The sequence below is a fragment of the Passer domesticus genome, chromosome 1 (assembly GCF_036417665.1).
Source record: "Passer domesticus isolate bPasDom1 chromosome 1, bPasDom1.hap1, whole genome shotgun sequence".
In the NCBI taxonomy this organism is placed as follows: Eukaryota; Metazoa; Chordata; class Aves; order Passeriformes; family Passeridae; genus Passer; species Passer domesticus.
Window position 1 is genome coordinate 103,340,272 of NC_087474.1, and position 23,679 is coordinate 103,363,950.

General features: G+C 35.8%; 1 protein-coding gene across 10 annotated transcripts in view; it reads right to left on the reverse strand.

Annotated features, from left to right (window-relative positions):
• The window catches only part of ZNF407 (zinc finger protein 407), a 333,728-nt gene that overhangs the window by 291,794 nt on the left and 18,255 nt on the right, over positions 1-23,679 (reverse strand). For 9 of the 10 annotated variants that reach the window (XM_064431970.1, XM_064431956.1, XM_064431960.1 and 6 more), the window contains exons 2-3: positions 11,238-16,067; positions 5,266-5,380 (exon numbers count right to left, since the gene is read on the reverse strand). In XM_064431970.1, coding sequence (XP_064288040.1) covers positions 5,266-5,380; positions 11,238-16,023 — 4,901 coding nt within the window. In that variant the 5' untranslated portion in view covers positions 16,024-16,067. Of the gene's footprint in view, positions 1-5,265; positions 5,381-11,237; positions 16,068-20,513; positions 20,737-23,679 lie in introns of those variants that run through there. The other variant, XM_064431966.1, reaches the window with a different exon arrangement.

Consider the following 23,679-nt stretch of genomic DNA (forward strand, 5'->3'; position numbering starts at 1 on the left):
ATTTTTCTTTACTAATTGTGGATACAGGTATATGATAGGACCAAATGGCAAAATGCAGATAGAAAAACTAAGAATAGCTGGATCTGGAACAGTCACTTCACATGCAATTATCTCTGATCTAAACAGCTGCACCAAACATATATTTTTTGTTTGGACACATCTGTAGACATGATGTGTATAATTAATTGTTCGTTCAAAAATGCAATTTCATGATGCATTTGATTATTTAGATATAAAAGTTTTAATTCTCAGAGATGACTAAAAATAGTGATTTTAATTTATTCCTGCTGCCTACAATTACCCACAACCATGTATTTTTAAATATTTCCAGACTATAAAAATTACTAATTTTTGCCACTTGTGTTTATCTGCATTTAGACTTTGATTTGGATAAATTAAGCTCTCAAGTGTTCCTTGCTTTATGAAACTCTGCATGTTGTACACTTCAACACAAATAAATGACTTCTACCATTAGAGGTTTAAATAATGTAATGTATTTCATGCTCAGCCTGAAGCTGGATTCCAATGAAGTTGCTAATGCACGTAATGATTAAGTGTAACTCAAATACTAACTGTGTTGTTGAAAACATGACAGGCAATAATTTGGTCTATTATATTCTGCCATTTAATTCCCTAGTACAGACATTCTCTGACACGTTATGAAGCAATGATTTACAATTATTCAAGCTGCAAAGGTCAGAAAGTGACATTATAATCATCTACACAGAGATCCCTTCTAATGCACAAAAACTAGGTAATACCACACAAAAATAGTTTTACTAGAGTACGAACTTTCTATTTAAGATTTACCAAAATGCACAAGTATAAATAATTAATTTACATAACAGTATGTTAAGGCATCCTTGAAAAGATAATGTTTTTGCTGCTTCTACCAATAAATTTATGAGTAAGTATTTTTTGCTTGTTAAAGGCAATCTTAAGAGCAGCTTTTCACTAGAAGTAGCCTGTATTAATAGTAATCAGTAAAAAAAATCTAAAAATATAGAAGATTTTTCAGAAACAACAAACAGGAGTACAGCAAATTTTTTTTTCTTATGCACGTCAAAGCACATCCTTATCTATCAAGAACAAAGCTCTATTAGTCAATATGCTCAATATAGGTGGGTAGTTTTGTTTAGACATTCTCCAAGCAACCAGTGTCATTAAAATACTGAACTTTATTCAAATCTCTGAATTACTCTTAGTATTAACAACAGCAGCAGAAGTGAGGTTATTTCCATGCTTGGGACACTATAACTGTCCCCAAACCTTATTTGAGACTTTAAGAAAAAACTGAATTTAGCAAAATATTTATGAGAACCTCCTACGATATCTCCAGAATAATTGAGAAAAGGAGTTTCAAAGCAAATGGAGAACTAAAGAACAGAAAGTAAATAAATATTAATACCTTCTGCCACCAAAAGCCCAAAACAAAGGAAAAAAACCCCAAACAAACAAAACAACAAAAACAAAAAAAAAACAAACACCATATCAAAAAACTTTGATACATAAATACTCCAGCAAAATACACAAAAAAGAAATTTTATCTTTTTGACCCCCTCCAAATTCCTTTGTGTTTAAAAAGGCTTACTTTTGTTCTCAAAACACTTGACTACTACACATTAAATACTGTATGTATTTAACATAATAAAGGCATTGCTAAAACTGCCCTTTCAATCTGTAGGAAGGTAGAAAAATGTTTATGTGCACATTTTAAATACTGAACATTTTCCTAACAATCCAAACCTACCTTATACCCATCTTCTTCAATCGATTTTTAAGTGGTCATAAAGGAGAGAGAAAAAAAAAAGAAGGAAGCAGCCACTCTTACTTGAAACATGTAACTACGTACCCCAAATTCCTGTTTCTAAAAGCAAAGGCAAGAAAAAAGCAAAGGAATAATAGACATATTTTTTAATCAAACATTGCCTATAAATTCTGTTCAAAATCTCAATTGCAGAACAATGCATTTTTCATATCCTACCTAAGGGATAAAATTTAAAAAGTCAATGATAAGCCTTTTCACAGCATTTCACCAGGCAAATGAAACAAAAATTTTAAATGCTGGGCAACCAAGATTTGTTCACCTAATCCAAAGTATAAGCCACTTTCAGAGTTAGACTTTCAAAAATGAAAGTCAAACAGAAAATAGACATTACCCCTGAAATAATGGCATATATTTTACAGCCATGGATATGGAAAAGAAAACAATTAACACACATCTGCGATAAGGCAATGAGTAGCAGACGGTTTATTCCAAATGTTAAAACATTAGCAGTGTCCAATTTCTGTGTCACGTAGTTTCTGCTGTGCAGCTGAAGAAAAACAAACCCTGAACTTCAATTAAAAAAAATAAAACAACACAGTAAAATTACTGCCTTTTTCAACAACTAGCTGAATTATATATTGTGTACTTTGTAGCATGTAAATATGAGGATCATTTGGAAAATGGAGACACAGCAAAACCTTCCTAAAACAACACCAAAAATACGCTTTTTGCTTTTTTTCTTTTGCCTTTTTTAACACCAAAATTTTGAAATTATTTGTCTTTAAAAATGTGGTATTTTGAGACCACACCATGATATTGCACTGACATTTCACCTTTAAAAAGTGCCCAAGCAGATTCAAAAGCTTTTGAAACACAATTTATCCTCACAACTAGCAGAGGGCTTATTACTGAGAATCTAAAAGTCAGAGGATAGAATATTAACTACTGTAGAAAAGAAAACATAGTGCAGGACCTTCTGTTTGTGACAAAATTACAGAGTTAATGTTCCTGAAAGATCACTTCACCTTTTAAAGCATGATTTTTAAAAAGGTAAAATTTATAGCAATTAAAGCTAATGAAGAAATGCAGCATGAGCTGCTTATGTTCAGGAACTAATAGGTCCACTGAGCATTTCTAAGATTATTTAGCCATCAATGATAATGAATTGACATTGTCAGTGGTGTTAATGTACCAATGCTCTATAGTGCCACTAATCCGATAGCCAATCCTAGCAATTTTATCTTTTTTTATGTTGCTACTTTATTTTTTTAACCAACACGCTACCCAGTCCTTTCAATTAAAAGAGTACAAATACAGCACTGGGTATTAACACTTTTTTCTCCTCTTCCACATATAAGATGGCATATTCATTATATGGACCGTGGTTCAAACTACTCTGGTCATTCCTCCTTCACATCCTGATCAATTCTCCAGGATTGTTAGCTACAGTGCAAAAATGGCTTTTCCAAATAGTGCTAGTATATGATTGTTAAAATACATTTTTGGTGCACATTAAGTGAAATGTGATGATTATTTAAACAGGGACATAAATCAGATTTTTGTAAGCATGGGGTATTGTGGTATATGTCTCTTCAACCATTGTTTTGCCATATCTAAATAGCACAGCTCCATGTTGTTGATGCAAATTAACAATACACAAAAATGGAAAATAAGGTCTGGCTACCAGGTATGACATGTCAGCAACATAGAGTAAGCAATCAGCTTAGGAAAGTGACTACCATTTCAATCCAAAGTTTAAATCATTCATACATGTTTTGCTCTCTCTCTTCCATAACTGTTGTGAATCCCAGCCGAAAGTTGTGCCATTTCTGAGACAGATTCTGTCAGACATGTCAATCGTGAAGTGATAGAATGAGCTTTTGAGAAAATGAGGCACTATGCCAAATCCTAATAATTTTAATTCTCTTCTTTTTTTGTGAAAGATACGGTATTTGCTTTTTTGTATTTGATTTTTTTTAACTTTTTCTCTCACAATGAAATATTTAAATAATATGATGATTTTATAGTTTAGTTAAAAGGGAATTGAACAAATGTCAAGTTTGTCAATTGAATCGATGTCAAGTTTGTGGACAACTTCTAAGGAAGAGAGTTTAGTGTTTGCTAAACACTTCTGTGGATCTGTAGTTTTTAACTACTTTCCATGTCAAGTTCTTGGCAATTGATAAAGCAGAGACAGCAAATAGGATTTTTTAAACAATATAAAATACCTCACCACGTTCATTTTAACTGTGTTTCAAAATAAGGAGTAGCACAAGTTATTCTACTACTAATATACAGTAGACTTAAGAATTGGGCTCATACATTTTTATTTCTTATTTCAAGAAGTCAGCAATTAATTTTCTTAAGTGAGTAAACTCATCCAAAGCATCTCATAATGCCACATGCAAAATTATTAGAAAAACAGAGAGATGAATCAGTGAAAATCACTCGGCTGCATCTTCAGCTGAAGATTCACTTGTCTTCTAAAATGTGTAACTCACTTTGTCCTACAGCAGATTGGTACAGAAAGGCTAAAATATCTGTTCCTGCTGAATATTATCCCCAACATCACACCACACCATGCATGTGTGCACAGCACCATCTAATTGAACCTGTGCTCTTCTACACATTAGCCATAAGACTGCTAGAGCAGGTTACATAGGTTTGTGTAAAATGTTTTTATATGATGCATATATTAGTTAATTTCTTCAGCATAATAACATTAAAATATATTTTTAATCAGAACTAGGGTATTAAAATCCAACTTTGAATGTCCTATGATGTACCATATATGCCATGGCATTTTAAAACCTTTTAAACATTTCTGCTAAATTAATTAGTTTTGCATTAAGGAGTCTCAATGCCTCCTATTAAATGCAACACATTTGAAGGACAATTAAACATTATGAACGATCCTTCTAAGGAAATAACGATTGTTAAAAGAAAAACAAGATTTTTTTGGGTAACAAACAGGAACACAAGCACACATAAAAGACTTCAATTTATTTTAGAAGTCTTATGCCTGCAATATTTTAGATCCGTTTGTTTGAAAAATCTGTCTTCTGTTTTGTTTTCATAAAGAATGAAAACCCTAATGGAGTCCCGAAATCTGTTAATGGTACTAAAATTATAACAGTATAGCAAAAGAAAAAACCCCACACAGTAAAGTCTATATTATATATTTTTTATGTCTTTAAATGGAATTTACAGTTCTCCCTGGCAATGTGAATGAACATCCTATAATTTAGTCAATTTACAGATTACAGGTTCAAATTGACCTTGTAGCCCATAAAATTGCTCATCTTCAGTGCAGGATTAGAAGTGGGAAAAGAATGTCATAACTGTATTTAAGGAATTTACCATAACAATGGAAAGGAGGATATGCATGCATAATTTTAGCCACTCTTGCTCACATCACAGTTTTCAATTCTGAAACAATGCATATTCTGTGCTCTTCTCCTGGTTAACCATGGTGGAGACTGTTTCAATTTACTCACCCACAGACATGACACTTGTATTCCCTCATCCCAAGGTGCCTCTTGACATGGTTTCTGGCATCTCCAAGCTGAGCTGTTGCAAAGTGGCATATCTTGCACTTGAATGGCTTTGATCCTAAGTAAAATTTAGCATAAGATATGAGTTGAATTAGAATAAAATATCACCCATGGTTAAAGAAATAAAAATTCCTGAGGAAAAATAACCTTTTTAAAACCTATCCCACATTTAACCTGTTTGAGATTTTTGCCTAATAAAAAAGTGTCTTGTACATAAATTTATAACTCCCAGGACACCTACAGTATACTCTATACAGTACTCATTAAAGTTTCCTCAAGTTCAAGATCACAGAAAATACTCTCTTAACTTTAAATCTGGTCTTTTTCTTGTCATTAAAATCCACAAAATATATTAAAATGAGCAGAAAATACAATAGGTAGATGACATTTCAAAAACATGGAAAAGGTTGTCCTATGCCTTTCCCAATGGCCAGATGCTAAAACTCAGGTAATGGTCTTAAAGTGGACTGGCATTGGTTTAAACTGCAAAGCATTCTCTTTTTTTAGCAAATATTTTTAAAGTAAAATAATATTACAAGTCTTCCAACTTGGAATAGATTTCACATTAGCATTGGTATTTCAGATTTGTTCTGTCACACACAGCAAATGATTCATCACCTAGCTATTGTAATGGCATGGAATGTATGAATATACAGTGGATAAAATATTATGCCTTTATGACTGTTTTATGGTCAAGAATTTATGATTATTCTGCAAACCAGAAGTATTGACATTTTGGCTATTATTTATTTCAAGAACAAACTTTAATATTAAATGTCTGCTGCAGACTAAAGAACTCTGAAATTATTTCTCCAAGGAAAAAGTATCAACCTATTTCTTGTACCACATCAGTTCAGCAAAAAGTCAAATTATTTGTCTATCTTAATTAATAGTGATCATCTCTCAAGATGGAAAAAACTATCTTTTTTACTGACATAGTTAAATTTGGCACATGTCAGTCCCCAGGTCCTTACGCAGCAACACCATTCTAGAAGTACTTTCCAATTTTCTGACCACTAAATCTTTAAATCAATAAATCAAAATCAGAGAATTGCAGTTAAAAATAAGTACAATATGGTCAAAGAGTCTCCATATTATGTTTAGTATATGTTTTGTGAAGTACTTCTTCCAATACAGTTAAGCATAATATGAAATATGTGATCTTTAATAAATATACATAAAGAGCTCTGATAAGAAAAATGTTGCACTATATCATACTTGATCAATGAACCTTTTACTTTGCCCTTGAAAACAGAATATCCTCCAAGAATCCACTGGTGAAATTGAGGATCTTAGTAAAAATTTTTAGAGTCTTAAATTTCAATTTAATTCCCAAAAGCTAACGAAAAATGAAGCATTTAATTTTAATCTCCTAACTGAAATAAAAAAGTCAACAGTACTAAGCACAGGCAGACAAGGTTGAATATTTCACAGTTCAATGACAATGAAGCCAGATCTCTTAATACTTCCATTTCTACTGTTGGAAGTAGATGTAAAATATATTTAGCACCTCAATGGTTATATCTAGTCAGCTTTATATGTTTAAATGTCAAAAGCAGGTTCAGACTGCAGCTCACAGCAATCACATTCTATCCATCACACTGAAAAAAAATCCAGTTTATTTAAATGATCCTGATAAAACTGAATTAATCATTAATTTGGTGACATTTCAAATCAACATTGCATTCTACAAAGAGGCCAAGGCAAATAAAAAATAAAACCTTATCTTTGCATTAAAAGACCACCAAAAGTTGATGTTTTAACTTATGATCTTTAGCTGGACAATTAATAACAACAAGGTGAAGATGACTTTTTTTTAAATCTATTGGTGCTTATACTGCTCTTTTTTTCTCATAGAATTCAAATACCATGTGGATTCTATCCTATGTTTCCTTAGTTTCTCTCCTACTGATTAAATTGTAAATTCGTTCCTCATTCTGTTACTGCAGGTGTCCCACAGGGCTTCCATACAAGACCTTTGCTGTTTTCCATTTACATGACTCCTTTGTGAAGAACTCGAGTTCAGACCAATCGTGACTACAGTGTGCTGACAATACAGAAATGTATTATTCTGTTGACTGCTCTTATCCAAAAATCACTGAGGCCTTGAGGGCTTTTGATTTTTTTTCTCAGATCCAGAGCTGAATATCTGTTAACATCTCCATTTAAACTCCATGAAAATTCAAGTGCTGGCAGGCTCCAGTCGGTACTTATCACCTGAAACAAAAGCAGTGTATCTCCCTTTTAGGTAGTTGGTGCCAAATTTGTTCCAGTATGTTCTTGGATGGAACAACCCAAAATTTTATACTAAAAATGAAGACTACGATTTAAATTAACGGTAGAAAAAAAATTGTATTTGCCATAAAGCTGTCTGAAACAATATAAAACATTTAACCATTTCTTAGCCATACTTATCACCAACTTCAGTGGTTCTCTTATGCTGTTTTAAACTGTGATACTACTGGACACATTTGGCTTTAAGTTCTCAGAAAAAAAAAGAGAAAAATGCTTTCACTATATCATCTTTTCAACCAAATGACTCAAAAAAAAAAAGCCAAAAAATTTTTTAAAAAGCAAAAACATCCACCAAACTACTTTATCCGCAAGTTATGGCATGGAAAACAAATGTATATTTTCTGATGGTAGCAGGAAACCATAAGGTTCTTAACATTTGGGGGAACACCAAACCAACCAACCAACAACAAACAAAACAAAAACAAACAAACAAAAATCAATGCCACCATACCAAACTGAAAATAAGACTAAATTTAAGAGTTCAGGTCAGGCAGACATAAACCATTCTAGTGTTTTGCAAAAAAAGACCTGAGTCCATAATCCTTGCTTTACATTATTACAATAACGTCCCAAAGCTACAAGAAAAAATTCACTGTCACAGCTTTAGGCCAGCCAAAGGCAACATCACCTGCACCTGCAGGCATTGCTGTGCTCCCAGCTCAGGCCCAACACAAAGCAAGCAGAACCACATGAAATGTCATCATACCATTTCCTCCTAGGTTTAGGACATGGGGAGTAATACAGCATACTTGCATTGGGCACAACTGCCACTAACTGAGAAGTCTGATGAGAAAAGAAACAAAGATGATGCAGTTGCAGGTGATTTTTTCCTCAGATGATGATTGTTAATTAAGTTTAGGGGACCTCCATCAACTGCAAACTAAAAAGTCTTCCACCTCTACTACTCCTTTTATTTTTCTTTACACTTCCTCATTTTCACTTGTCAACATGTGATGGATTTACTTGTTAGGTCCTCTAGAGCAATGCTTTCCTTTCATTTGCAATGTGAAAATCTCCTACATTATTTAATGGTATTTTGAAACATTATTTTTCTATTAATGGAAATTATTAGTTGTATCTTTATGCAACTTTCCCTTCCCTCCACCACCTCAAATCATCACTGATTACTCAATTAAAAAAAAAGAAAGGAGTTGGTGATGGTTACACATACATACACACACATGTATATAAACCTATTTATGCACATCCAGATGCTAATGAAAGATTTTTTTTAAAAGCATATAATCAGAACAATAAATGGGAAAATGTGTGGCTGTGCTTTTATGCACCTGGTGTTACCCTGGGATAGGTCAGAAGCTGGAAATGGTGGATTCTGCCTCACCAGTGTTACAAGAAGTGTACATACAGTTGGTGCCGTAGGTCATTTCCTTCTGCCACCGCTCCCAATCACCTAAACATATTTGTTTGTTATTAAACTGCATCCACTGTGATACAGATGGGAAGAAAAGGTTCCGTAAGAAGAGAACCACAAACAGGAAAATACAGATTGGAAGAGAAAGCCTTCTTCCCATTAAGTATTAATAAAAGTCACCACATTACTATTTATGTGAATAAGCAAAGCATAAGAAAACCATTTCATTTAAAGTTGCAGTGAGAAAGAGGGCAGATAAAACTCTGTTCTGTAAACCTTCTATACTTCTGCACCAAAAAATTACTTGCAAAATTAAATGTATTCTTTCACTTTGCTTTGCATATTTAGTGCTATCCAAAAGCTCAGTAAAAATATACTCCATGATAAGACCTACACACAAGATGTTAAAAAGTACACTAACTTTTACTAAATGTTACAATCAATGATGTAACTTATGTAAGTAGGGTTGCTTTGTCATATATTGATAGTTACCTCACTTTCACATCCACATTAACTTGATTTTAAATGCAATTAATACATATAGTCAAGGAAGACTAATGGACTACATTCTGCACTTAACCTGGTGGACATTTTCAAATGGCACAAGTGACCAGTGCAAACCTATTTTGCATTGTAAACGACTAAATAAATCTTAATGGATTAAGAATGATCAGCTATCAACACACAAGGGAAATTAAGTGCTGAAATGCCTACATTGATTATTTTAAATTATTAGCCTTACTCTGTTCTTGAATTTGTATGCTTTTAGTGAGCTTTAACACATTTACAAGACTTATTGACTATAATTACAAGAGAATTCAAGTAATGGACACATCAATTATAAGCAACATGTCTTGACCAGACAGTTGCATAAAGAATTCTAAAGAGAGCTCCATTAGCATCCTCCCCCTTAGTTTTATTCAGTTTTATCTGCCGTAAGAGGGCATATTAAGGGCTTATACAGCTGGTCTGACCATGTGAACATGAGCATCCCTCTAAAGACTTAACGCTGCATTCCAAGTTGGATATTAGCTGAAGCAATACAGATAACCACGCTATTGACAGGACAGAAGTAATGCTGAAAGTATTAAGTATGTGAGTTATTGGTATACATGAATGCTGCAGTTATAGTAAAATACTTTGAAAGGTTTGAAATACAATGTCTCTGTTCCCCAAGATTAATTTTTAGGATTTGTTGTCCAGTCACGCCCTTGCCTTTTCATAAAAAAAACTTACAAAACTATTTTAGGATTATGCCAGGAATTACCATTCTTTTATGCTTCTTTTTGTTACCTTTTTGTTCTCTTCCTTGTAACCATGCACTAAGTTTCAAATACTGCATGAATTTAAACTATAGCTTCCATAATAAGCCATTATTTAAAAGTACAGTAAAATAAACCTTACAGTTTTAATGAAAATATGTTCATTGAAATGTGAATTTATTATTCAAATCCACTCATAAATTCAACCATGGAGACACCACTTGTCTAAGCAGAGCTCAGTGATTTAGAAAAGCTGTCTATTTAAAATAAAGAATGTATGGCAGGTTTATAGAAACATCGCAGTGAATTTTTACATAAATTTAGAACTGCAGCTTATGCATTTTTCTGCAGAAATGTTTTTAAATTTTCCACTTAAAATTAAACATAAAAATGAATTTAAAGTGTGATCAGCACAGAAACTAAATCAGATGCAACATCCCTGTGCAACACATCAGCACTGCATACCACCTTCCAAAAAGGCTGACCAGTTCCAACTGCTATAAGTTATTTCTACCAAAACCTCTTGTTGTTTCTTATTGGTATTTATTTAGGAGTGATGTAATATCAAATGCCTATTCTGAAACATTATGTAATGCTGAAAGTTTCACTTAATTGAAATGAAATAAACAATTTGGATATTAAACAACTGCACAGAAGAGAAAGTTAGAAAGAACAGCTAATTGATCTCTCAAACCACCACTGCTTCATTATGTAAGAACCAATGAATGGTTACAATTTAGATTAAAAGGAAGAAAATCTCTCTATTTGAAACAAAAAGCAGAAGGGTGACTGTACTTGAAATGTTCTTACATTTTCTGCCCTTTGATCACTGTATTTTCATACCCTTTTAGATAACTTTGAATTTCATCAGGGGCTTATCAGGCGATAAAAATGCCAGTTCCTAAGAAATATAAAAGGGCAGAAAAAGACCAATGGTATAATTCACTGTTTTAAAGAGACCAATTGCAACGACAATGTTTCCATACCTGTGTGGGTACGGATGTGAGCTAGGAAGGCCATGGAATTGCTACTTCTACACATCTTCCCACAATACTTGCAGACATTGCCTTGGTTCTCTTCCCTCTCCCTGTTTATCTGTTCAGTGTCTTCAACAATGTATTTATTGACTTCCCGCAGCAGCTCTTCATGCTGCTCTTTGATGTGGAGAAACAAGCTCTGCTCTGAATCGAAGGGCTCTGTGCACTTCAAACACTTAAAGGTTGCGCCTCCTTCGGGCAGCTCCTCCACACTCGCCTGCTCATTTCGCATGTGCCCGGCACTGGCCAAATGCTGGTGAAGGTTGCTTTCTGTGTAAAATGATTTTCCACAGAGTAAGCAATGAAAATGCTTTTCTTTTGAAGGATGTTTCATGGCTATGTGAACATTTAGTCCGCTCAAGCCATCTGCTAGAAAACCACAGTCATCACAGCGAATACGTGTCGATTCCCCAAGGGAAATTGCTTCTGACTTCTTCTTTTTCCCACCACTTGTTGAAGTGTCTGCTGTCACTGTGAGCTCACTAGCTTTCACTGCCCCTGACATCTGTCCTTCAGCAGAATGGTCAGTGGCCTCCCCATCTTGATGACTTTTTAACCTCACTATAGAAGAATCGAACTTGCCAACATTTTGCATTGCCTTTCCTTTATCATCAGCACTGATAACTGTTCCTAAAGCCTCATTACTACTTTCTTGCGTGCCCTCAGCTGTTGAGCCATCTGCCTCCCAAACATTGTTATTTATAGTTACTTCAGCTTCACGTTGTGCTTCCATAAGGGCTTCTTCCTCCTCCCCAGTAGGATTCTCTCTGAAACTTCTGTTACAATCTAAACTATGTCTATTCTGTACTGCTTCTCCAGTGTTTCCAGAAAAATGTGACTGCTCTACTGCACTACTTGTTTCTGGAAGACTTAGCATAAGTGGGTTATCTTTCTTCAGTGATATTTTTTTGAGACTGTCTTTGTCTCTACACTCTGCTTCTGGGTTTTCACTATTTTTTTCCAAGCTCTCCACACCTTTTTCTGAATTGCAGTTTGTGTGGCTTGATCTAGTTTGATTTTCCACAGTGCAGTCATCACCTGAGTTGAGCAGCTCCTGACCATGCTTACTTTTCTGCACCTCACAAGTACCTGTTTCTTTAACTGATACTTCCTTGACAAGTTCAACAACGTTATCTTTCTTAGGAGTTTGCTGGAATCCTTCACAAAAAGGGTTTTTTCCTCCATTTGTAGACTCCTTATCAAATTCATGTCCTACTACATTTTGGGAATTGACATCTTTAGAGATTCCTGGAGATGTATTTTCATTTAAGGCAGTACACTCAGTAAAGCTTTTATTCATATGATCACCTTCTGATGCATCACTGGCACACTTTGTTTCATGTAAATTAATTTTTGATTCTCCTGCACTGTGATGGTGCTCCTCCTCAGGCAAAGCAGCACCTTCTTTAGTGATATTTGCTGCATTTGCTTCCTCCCCAGAAGAACAAACATAAGATTCTCTTCTAAGTTTGTGTTTCTCTGTTGCTGCATGCCTTATCATCTCTCTGCGAGTAACAGCATAGTAGTCACAAGCCATGCAATAGTATTCAAATTGTTTTGTATGTTTTCGCTTCACATGCAGCTCTAAAGAAGCAGCAGAATGAGCAATGAAGCTGCAGTGTACACACTTGTTGTCGTTTGCACCCATGGCTCTTCTCTGGAAGCTTGGGTCACAGTCTTGAGCAACCCTTGCTGGTTCCAGCAACACTTGTTGGTTTATATTCAGTGGATTCCTACCAGGCTGCATATCTGGTAGCCTACTGGCATTTGCAGCTTTTATCTCAGCATCTCCTCGCTCAACTTCCTGATTGTCTAAGACAGAATTTTCCAAATCTGATGACTGGCCACCATCCTCAACATGTTCAGGCAAGGCAGTCATGGGGCTGTTAATCTTCTTGCTCATGGGTTCAAAATTACTTCCTTCAGGGCTAACAATGATCTCTGAGTTCTGTTTTCCACATCCTTCTATTTCAACACGGCTTTTGTGTTTTTTGGTTGCACAGTGACGTTCCATATCTCCTTTGGTGACAGTGTAGTAATTGCAAACCTTACACAAATAACTGTACTGATGACTGTGCTTTCGCCTGATGTGAACAGTCAAATTCGTAACACTGGAGGCCAAAAGGCCACAATGGGTACATGTCCTAGAAATAGTACCTTTAGGCTTCCCTCCTCTGGATGCATCAGCTAACACCAATTCATTTTCACCAATCCTTTGCTCAAGTAGAACAAATTCCTTATTTCTTGATATGTTTTCCACGGAAGAGGATGAAACACCTATAATTTCTTTATCCACCTCTGCATTTCCACTCCCAGCAATGGAAGTATCTACCACTGATTTAATGCCGCCAACACCAACGCAAACCTTTACAATACATTCTTCAAAACGTAGTCCAATATTGTTTTTCCTGGCATTTTCAAGATGCTTGCTTCTTTTGATATGTTTCTCCATTCCTTCCTTACTCAGTGAGTAGAGATTACATGCTTTGCAAAGGAAGTGATACTCTTGTGCATGTCGGAGTTTTATGTGTCTTGTAAGAACTGTGGAAGATCTTGTCTTATAAAAACACTTTTTACATTGAAATTGGGTTTTATTCAGAACAGAATGCTTTAGTTCATTTCTGTGATTTATGAAGGTAGAGTCTGGAGTTTTTGCTTGCATTGACACTTCCTTTTCCTTTGCAAGTCTTTGGCTATTGTTCGATACTGAGTCACTGTAAGGTACCACTTGCAAGGTCTGATCACTGTTACTCAACGGAGTAGCTTGCTGAAATAATGAACCATCGTGTTTCTCATTTTTTTGATGATTTATCAGCTCTTCTTCCACTTGAAAAAAAAGAACACAAGCTGGACAACTATGGGACATTTTGTGCACTTCGCTCATATGGCTTTGAATGCTGTCCACATTCAAGCTGGTAAATGAACAGAGTTGACAATTAAAGCTACAACCACCCATCTGGTGCCTACTCTCCTCACAGTGCTGCTTCATGTCTTCCCTGACTCCAGAGGAATAGCTACACATCTGACAATGAAACTGGATCCTTTTTGTATGAAGCTTTGCAATATGAGTTTCCAAACTTTCTCGGTTGTGAAAAACATGACCACAATCCATGCAAGTATGAAGAGCACCATCATCAACAGTAAGTTTAACTTCAGAATCTTTATCACCTGCAGTGCTAGAAGAAGGGGTATTTGGCTTATATTCAGTAAGATCTTGTATTTCTGCTGCAGTATTACAATTACTTTTAGCATCTGTTTCTAGTTCTGTATGTGACACAGGGCTTGATTCATCATGTTTAAGCTGTGTGCTGGAGATAGGCTTTACATGTACTCTCTGAGTCTCAGATTTGGGTCTCTTATTATTCCCCAACAATCTGTATCTTCTTCTAACCTGCCTTTTTAATCTAGAAGACCTACTCTGTCCAAATGAAGACCTTAATAAGAAAACATTTCTTTTGTGTTTCAGTTTATCAAATCTCCTTGTCCTGTGTAAACTGTTAAGTAGCTTTTTAGTAATTGGAAGCGATTCTGTTTTCTGCAAAACATTTTCTGATGGTCCTGGTATTTCTAGTTTTTCAGTATGAACTTTATCATCTCCTTCTGTACCAGAAGAAAGCAACGTTTCTTGTGTTACAGTATCTGTTTTTTCAGTGGGAGTATTTGAAGATGGTATCATTTCAACAAGTTCACTGCCATCATTTTGTTTAGACAAGCTTACTTTTGAGCCTTTCAGTGTGCTGTAAACACTTAATTCTTTTGCATCAGCAGTTCTTGCTCTTAATTTATTGGTCCCAGGTTTGGCCCTGACATTCCTGTCTTTGGTTGCAGTAGATTGTTGTTTTTTAAAGGATTTTTTTGTCAATATCTGTACAAATCCTCCCCTTGCAGCAAGATTTTGGCGTCGAAGGTGAGTCTTGCCAAGGAAATGAGAATTTAGGAGACTCTCTTCAGAACTCTGAAAACCACAAAGATCACAAGAAAATATCTTGGATTTCTCACGATCTCGCTTAACATGCATATGTGATGTTGAACTACACTCACCTATGCAACTACTGTGAGGGTGTGTTTGCTCTTTGGATGGTTTAGAAAGGCTTTCTTGTTTATGTTTTTCCTTATCAGAGCAGGAAGGTAAGCATTGATCACTAATTTTGCCTTTAGGGTCTTTGTCTATGTTTTCAGCTGTACAGACAACACTGATTTCTTCTGAAGAATATAATTTATCAGAAACAGCAGCTGATGTGTCTTGTGAATGTTTATTTTCCTTGTGAATTTTCAATATGGCATCATCAGCAGCACATCTGAAATCATAACGTAGGCACAGTACATCTGAATTAAATAAGTCACTATCAGGACAACTGGTGACTCCTTCCTTCTTTACAGCTCCAGCTATTATACCATGTGATTCTCCAGCTAAAACTTTTTGCAATTTCCTTCCAGTATCTTTCATGTCTTCTGAAGAACTCAGCTTTCTTTTCCTGGAGACATTTTCAGGTTTCTCTGCTTCAACAACATCCAGGTTTGGTGATTCTGACAACGCTGTTTTGTTTGCGCCATTCTCTCTTTCTTTCTTTTCAAGGTCCCTGAGCACTTCATCTGATGTAAGTCTTGTTTTCTGCTGAGATAAAGAGTCACATCCAGCATTTTCTCCTGATGTATTTCTTGGGGATTCTTCTGGCAACTCAACTTGTAAATTCTCATCAGCATCATCTCTCTTCTTATTTTCCTCCCCATCCATTCTTAACAGTGATATTACAAATTGAAGATCATTTGGTTTAGCACCTACCAAAAAAAGAGTTACTGTTAGTCTTTTATGCAAACTTAAAGGTTAAAATAATCAAAATTTAAATACCCCATGCAATATAGAAAATTAAAATCATTGCAGGAAGTATTAGTCTCATACATTGTCTCATACATAGTATTAGTCTCATATATTGAACAGTTTTTCAACTGTAGGTCTCTCATTGAGCTGAAGCATGGCCAAACCTATACACAATGAAAGACATGAGGTGAAAGTTTCACCACAGTATCTAAACCACCTTCTAGTTACAGAGCTCTCACTGTGATGAGCACCATGTGAGCAAACACTTAGATCCCACAGGTTTTACGTAATCAAGTAATCTTCTACATGCTTTAAACCTGGGCAGACAAACGTGACCTTTGCTTCTGGAAGTATTTTTAGGACACAAAATACTAACAGCTTTCAGGGAACTGATCATGGAATATTTGATTTTTCCTGAACTAAAAAATCAGCTTCCCAAATTTAAAAGTTCCCAGGAGAAACAATCATGACTGCAACAACAAGCAAAACAAAGCCAGCATAAATGTTAAATATTTTAAGTATGCAGCTTGCTTTCCTTCCTCTGCTTAGATTACCTGCTAAAGAGAAAGAGGGAAAACATAAATAGAACCATGTTCTAAAAGAATATGCTGCAAGTATAGCTGCCTATCACTCCTAAAATATCCTCTAAAACATCATTTCCCAATTGGAGAGGAGGGAGGAGAAACAAAAAGTCATGAAATAACAGTGCAGAGAAGGGCAGTACCTTTGAGACCCAGCACAAACTCTAACCATTCAAATCCAGTTACCAAAAGCTTTTGCTCAACTGCCCAGTGTGACCCTGCTGTTCCCAAGAAGATGCCGCCACTAGAAAACTGATGCTACCAACACAGTTTATAAGAGGGATGGGGATGGGAAATCAAATCTTGACATTTATTACCTTTTCATTTTGATATGAAGCAACTGAGAATTGAAAATGCATTTCATTTTAACAGATGATTAAATACTAAATGTTTATCTATGTGCTTTACACTATGATTTAAACATCAATTTGCTGCAGATCCAAGTATTCAGTTTTTTGTTCAGTTATCCATTGAATGAGGCCATGACCACAATTGTAAGTACTTCCTGACAAGATTAAGTAATTACAATGTTGATACAGATAACGTAGGGTACAAAAAACTATTCAAGTACATGGTAAAAAAATAATTATGCTTAAATTTGAGGACAAAGTAGGAAAGTATTAAACTGAGAAAATAAATTTAAATCAATTGGACTTATTACCCATGGAAGTAAAAAAGTGTTTTTCTCCTTAAGAATAATTTGTGGAAGGTCCCTAAGGAATTGAGTGCACATTAGTCTCATACATTGAACGGTTTTTCAACTATAGGTCTCTCATTGAGCTGAAGCACTGACCAAACCTGTACCAAGCTAGTTATAAATAACAAGAGAATAACCACTTCTAGATCACAACAGCCCTTTGGAGGATCACAATATTGCCCCCTAAATATGGCTTTCTGATTCTTATGCACTACTATTTTTTTTTCTTCACAAAACCATTATGAAAACTTATCACAATTAGTCAGAAGAAAATTAGTCAGGGCTATATTCTCAGATGGTATAAGACAGCACACCGTTAGTATGTTCAAAAACACTATAGCAATTAATAGCAGGATCAGATGAAGCCTTTGAAGTGCAAGCTTACCCAGAAAAGGTTATGAGCACTGTTTGGGATAGAGAAGAAAATTATCAGATGAAAATTATGTGGTTTAACTGCAGTACAGCTTAATTTATATAATGCAAAATATGAAGTTACTTCAGTGACAAGTGTCACAAGTCCATCCTTAAACAAGCAACTGTGGGTCCTTTGCCTTGCTGCACCTCCACAGCAGGTTCCCAGCCCACTACCAATTATATGACTTGGGGAAGAGCAGCAGCTTTTCCTTTGCTGTATCAAACTGTTTGTAATCTCAAACCAATTCTCCATCTTCTATATCTCAAACCATTAGATTTACCAGAAAACTTGTCCAGCAGTAAATTAATACTGGCATTGAACATTTCCACTATCAAAAATTGTATTGGGATAATTAGAGGTTTCTCCATCAACAAAACTGTTGCTTTTTCTGCCACTCCCCCAGAAATTCAGCTCATCTCCACTGGCCACTTGCCCACCGAAAAGAGAGATGGTTGATTATCTGCCCACAGTCTTTGCAGCTTTATCCTCATTTCTCAGCATTTGTTCAGTAACCCTCCAAGAGAATTTCATCCTGCGCTGTGCTCAGATTGCAATCCCAGTTCTGATGTCCAGCCTTATCTCCCACTCAACTGCACAGGTTATGGATTTTTCTAGAGCTTAGGAAAAAAATGTATTTCCTCTATTTTAACTTTGTAAGCTGTTTGTAGTAAGAACTACAAACTAGCTGCTAGAAAAGTGAAAAATACAAAACACAAACCTCATAGGTGCTACCAATAACTTCAGTATGAAAGTAAAATAATCACATGTATAATACAAACATGCTAAGGTGCCTTACATCCCAGACTTCTTGCCTAATTCCTTATCTCTGCCATAATTTCATTATGAACTCCCAGCACACAGACTGGGACTGCACTCTGTTCCATTTACAGGCAGTTCTCCTAATGAAGTCAACAGCGTCACATCTACCCCTACAAGTAGTAAGCATTATCAAGGCAATTTCTCTCCAGCTGCACAGCAGGCTATCTGTGGCAAGGTAGGGTAACAATACACCTTTACCAACTTCATCACTACCACACATCCAAGTTTCCATGAAAATAGTCTACCCCTGCAAACCCTTCCCAAAGTTACACTTGCCTCTGTCCCACTTCCATGTAATCTGTTATACATAAATATCACTACATGGGAGTCTGCACCTGCATGAAACCAAAATCCAGAAAGTATTCTCTATGAAAGAAAACAACTATGAGGCAGTTGCCGCTGTTTCTCTAAAACTGCCCCTGTATTAATTAATCTAAGGAATTAAATAGCCTCCAATTTCTTTTAGGTCTCTCTTAAAGCTGCCTGTGAGACAAGAGTGCATCTTCTGATAGGCACTTAATGCCTACTATCACTACTTTTTGCTGGTACCATGATAAGCAATCTGTTGAGCCCTGCTCAGTTCTCCACATCTCACACAAGATCTGGAGCACTGGACCAAGTCTCTGCTTCTTCCTGCTACAGCCTTTGCTCAGATCACACTGCCATGCCTCTAACACAATTTCAATAGCACATAGCTCAGCCTCCCTGATGGCAGAATACTGCCTCACACCCAAATGCAGCTGTGGGCTCCTTCCTGCATGGATATATTGCAGAAATGGCTATCACTACTCAGGCATTCAGCACACCATTAGCTGCCTCTAGACAAAAAGAGCCTGTAGTGCTTCCTCTGCTGAAAGCTTCTCTCCCAAAAGCTCTCTCCCAGATTTGTCACCGGGTACGAGGACAACAGCGAAGCACAAGCTGATCATAAATCTGAGAGGTCCTAATCCTCTGTCTACCTAAACCAATTCACTTCTGCTCTCAACAAAGCCAGCACGCTAATTAAGGGCTATCTTGCAGTTGGTATTGTAATATAGAAGAATCAGTGCATTGGAGAAGGCATCAACAGCACTCAAAGTTTGGACAGTCCTAGTGATCACACACTGTCAAACGGGTTTCTTTTTGCAAAATTAATCTTGGATCAAGGCTTAGTCTGGCACAGGGATCATCATCACAAGCAAATTAGCATCTGGAATTTTATTAACCTAATCAAAGAACACAGTCTCGATTTAACCCTCTGAAGCCACGGCAGCTTATGCATATGTTTAAATCTAACTCCTACTTGTTAGTGTGATCGAGTAAGCCTTTTGATAGCAATGTAATGCTGCCAAACTTGTACAGCAGTATGAATGGGGAAGATCAGCTCCTGAACCACCTTATTCATGGACAAACAAGACAAAAATCAATGCAAGATGTAAACTTTCTTGTGTTTCCTACTACCTTCATCTTTTAAAGCATAATCTGGAAACATTTGTACAAGTAACAAGAGCTTAAAGTACAACAATACATAACCATTTAAAATATTGCATAAATAAACCAAAAGGTATTTATATAGGCTCCAAGTCTGTGCCAATGGTAATGTCTGGTACAGCACAGCAGAAAAATGCCACACAGGATCGATCCCAAGCTAAGCAGACAGCAGTCAAATCCTTGTATTTCCATAGTTTAAGAGCTGGTTCTGTCAAACAGTGCTCTCTTAACATCATATTCGATGTTCAAAATGAAGCTGTTCTAACTCAAAAGTGGGTTGACTTTTTGTAACATAAATCTTTTGTTAATGTTCATATAAATCAAGTATAGCTGAACAGATCCTTAAAGGATATGACCAAAAATTAATTTGCCACATTAGCTTCAGGTTAACAAATTCTTCTGCTTGGAGACAGTCATACATTACCTAATGCATTTTAAAGTTCTTTGCAGCACAGTGCTGCTCCTGAGTTTTGGAAAGAAACCTATTGTGGCCTCACAATTTTTGCTCAGAAAAAGCTGAGCTTAGTAGTTCTGCTGTAAATAGGTGCTCAAACATAGTGCTTTTCTTCAATAATTTTCCAAATATCTGAAAGAAATGAAACATGTTTTTAAGATCTTCAAAAGTAGTGTGTTTATTACCTATGTTATATCTGCACAGCCCAAATATCCAAATCCCTACAGAATGTTTAAGACACATATTTTTAAATTGAAAGTGCACAATACGTAGTATTTTGGCTATATAACATAAACCAATATAGCTAAAGATTCTCCCCTTTCAACCACTGGGATTTCTAAATCATCAGAATCATGAAATTTTTGTTTCAATATTTAAACTGATTTAAAAGACACCCCACAGTCACAATTCAGCACCATCTCACTATCTGTAAAGTAGAAAATTCATACCAAAAAAAAGAGAAAAACAGCACTTCTTGAGCAGCCACCACAATTTTTTACCTGATAACAACTCACTTTCGTATTCTTCGTACAAAGCTTTTTTGTATATTGACATAGTGTCTGCTACAGTTCTATACACAAGCATAAGTCATTTGTGGACAGAAGCTGTTTTCTTTGATGAAAATAGAGAACATTGGATTTGAGTGCTCTAATATTTTACCACTGGTCCAAAAAACAGTATATAATGTCTTACTCTGCCAAAAGGTGGAGACAGTGCAGTTAAGCCTTCCAGTGTAAGATCTGCATGCTGTAATCCTCAGATGAAATTTAAGAAGCAGCAATCTTAAATTAAGATCAAAAGGACAACTAATTTAGCGATGATCGATAAACCTGTAGTAAACTTCAAAATTCCTTAACCAATACAATTTTATTTACTTCTCTTCGTGGTCCTATGCCAAGAGAAGGCGTAGGGATGTGTACAGAAGAACACAAAAAAAAGTTTATTTACAAGTATAACTTTACTTTTTTTTAATGCTAATCCTGGCCATTAGAATTTCCAGAGCACTTCCCAGTCACAGTACTATTGCCTCCAAGTATTCAATGCCCAATCTACAATGTTTGTAAAGAATGTGACATATGGAAAAAAGAGTTTCATTTTTTTTCCAGTAAAAATTTCCCTTTTCAGACAATTAATATTTTCAATGAAATCATGGATACAATGACGCAAAATGAACTCCATAAACAGCCTGCACAAAACTGCATGTTAACAATTCATCTCAACATACGACCTATGTCTTCTCAGGGGCACAACATCCTTCCTAAATCAAATCACATGTTTTTCTTATGGCCTTACAAACTTACCTCACTTCCTTCAGAAAGACTAATCCAAGCTAACAGTCTCCTCAATAATGGAATACAGGAGACAATATAGTTGTTGATTCAAATGGAACAAAGATTATCTTTCTTTTGAGGAAAATTTGATGATATCCATTACAAACATTTGTTTTCCCTTACAGCTCAAAAATGCTGGACTTTGAGCTTTGCATCATGAGCCTGTTCTTCACACAAACCCACCACTTTCCTAGGACATCAAAATCTCCACAGGAGACTTCCAAATAAACTGCAGACTTCAATATTAAAGATTTTGAGATTTTCACACAGATCTATCCGGAACAGTTTAAGTGAGAAAATGAAAAGCCCCCTGATAGTCATCCCCTGTGTATCACTGAAAATGGGGAGTTAGCTGCAGCCATTAATTGTATTTTTTCACAGCCACCAGAAAAAACTGTAATGGAATCACAGAGAAATGCACCTGCAATACTACCCACATCCTGGAAGCTTGCTGGCAACAAAAGGCTCCCTAGTTCATCATCCACAGCCAAATGCTGCTAAATGCAGCAGGGACCACTGACTAGATCAGCTTTGAAGAGGAAGTCAAAAGAGACACACACAGATATACACTCATTTCAAGTGCAGTCAGAATCAATAGGAATATATGCGCAAGAGAGAGAATCAGAGGAAATGCACTAGTATCTCCTAAAAATTGTTATAGAACCTCCAGATTTTCAATTTTTGAAAATTTAAGAAGGTCTGTATATTTTGTGTTTTGAAATCAAAAAATTCCGTTTCCAGAGCAATGCATACATGTAACAATGGCAATAAAAACATTCAATAGAAACTTCTGAGGATCCAAGAAAGACTGCATTCATATAGCACTGTGATATTTATGGATGAAAAACACTTTTAAGTATTTGCAAAACACTTCATTTTAGAGAGTTTATCAGATCCAGATCAGGAAAAAAAATACCATTTTCCACATACACTAGTAAGTTTTGTGGTTTGTGGGAATTCTCTAAATTACATGCTTTTGTCCAAGATACAATTCTCACCAAGCACATCAATTAAAAGTACAGAGAAGCAAAAAGTAAAATGCAATTTTGAATCCCTTTGTACTGTTGGCTGTAGTACCCTCTTAAGTACAGTGGACCACACTGGAATTCATCAGAGAAGTACACAGGCACTATCACTGACAAAAATGTTGGAAGTCTTTAACTTTTTCCTGAACTTTGCAGCCAAAGATAAAAGCAAGTTGTAATGGCTACTACTTGTAAATTTGCTCCTGTAAATTTTACCCCAGCAACCTGGTGCTAAGAAGCCCTATTTTCACCTTTAAAAACATAAGGAGTATGAATGAATTAAAACCAGCTACTCTGGTGTTTAATATCTGAGAAGACTTACTAAATTCCCATCAACCTGTGCTCAAAATTAAATCCAAAAGACAAAAGAGGATGGCTTTGTTGGCCTCTTGGTTAAAACTATCATTTCATACAGAAAGCAACAAGAGGCCTCTACCATCACAGCCCGGGACACATTTGTCATGTACTACTGTATTTATCACCAGTCAAGTTATCAAGGGAAGAATGCATGCAGTAATCATGCATTTACAGACGTGCTTCTCATTTACAGAGCATGTGTCTCATGCTCCTCTGAAGAGGCAGCAGATAAGGAATAGAGACCTTCACCCTCTTTTCCTTATCTGCTGCCTCTTCAAGAAGCTCAGCTGGAAAGAGCTGCATGAATTTTTGGCTAAACAGGTAACATAAAGACTTTGGATTTTTTGTGTGATAGGTTAAGAAAGTTTCCAGAAAATATAAAGTGTACATATGCTTCTAAAGAAAAGGGGACGTTAATAAAAA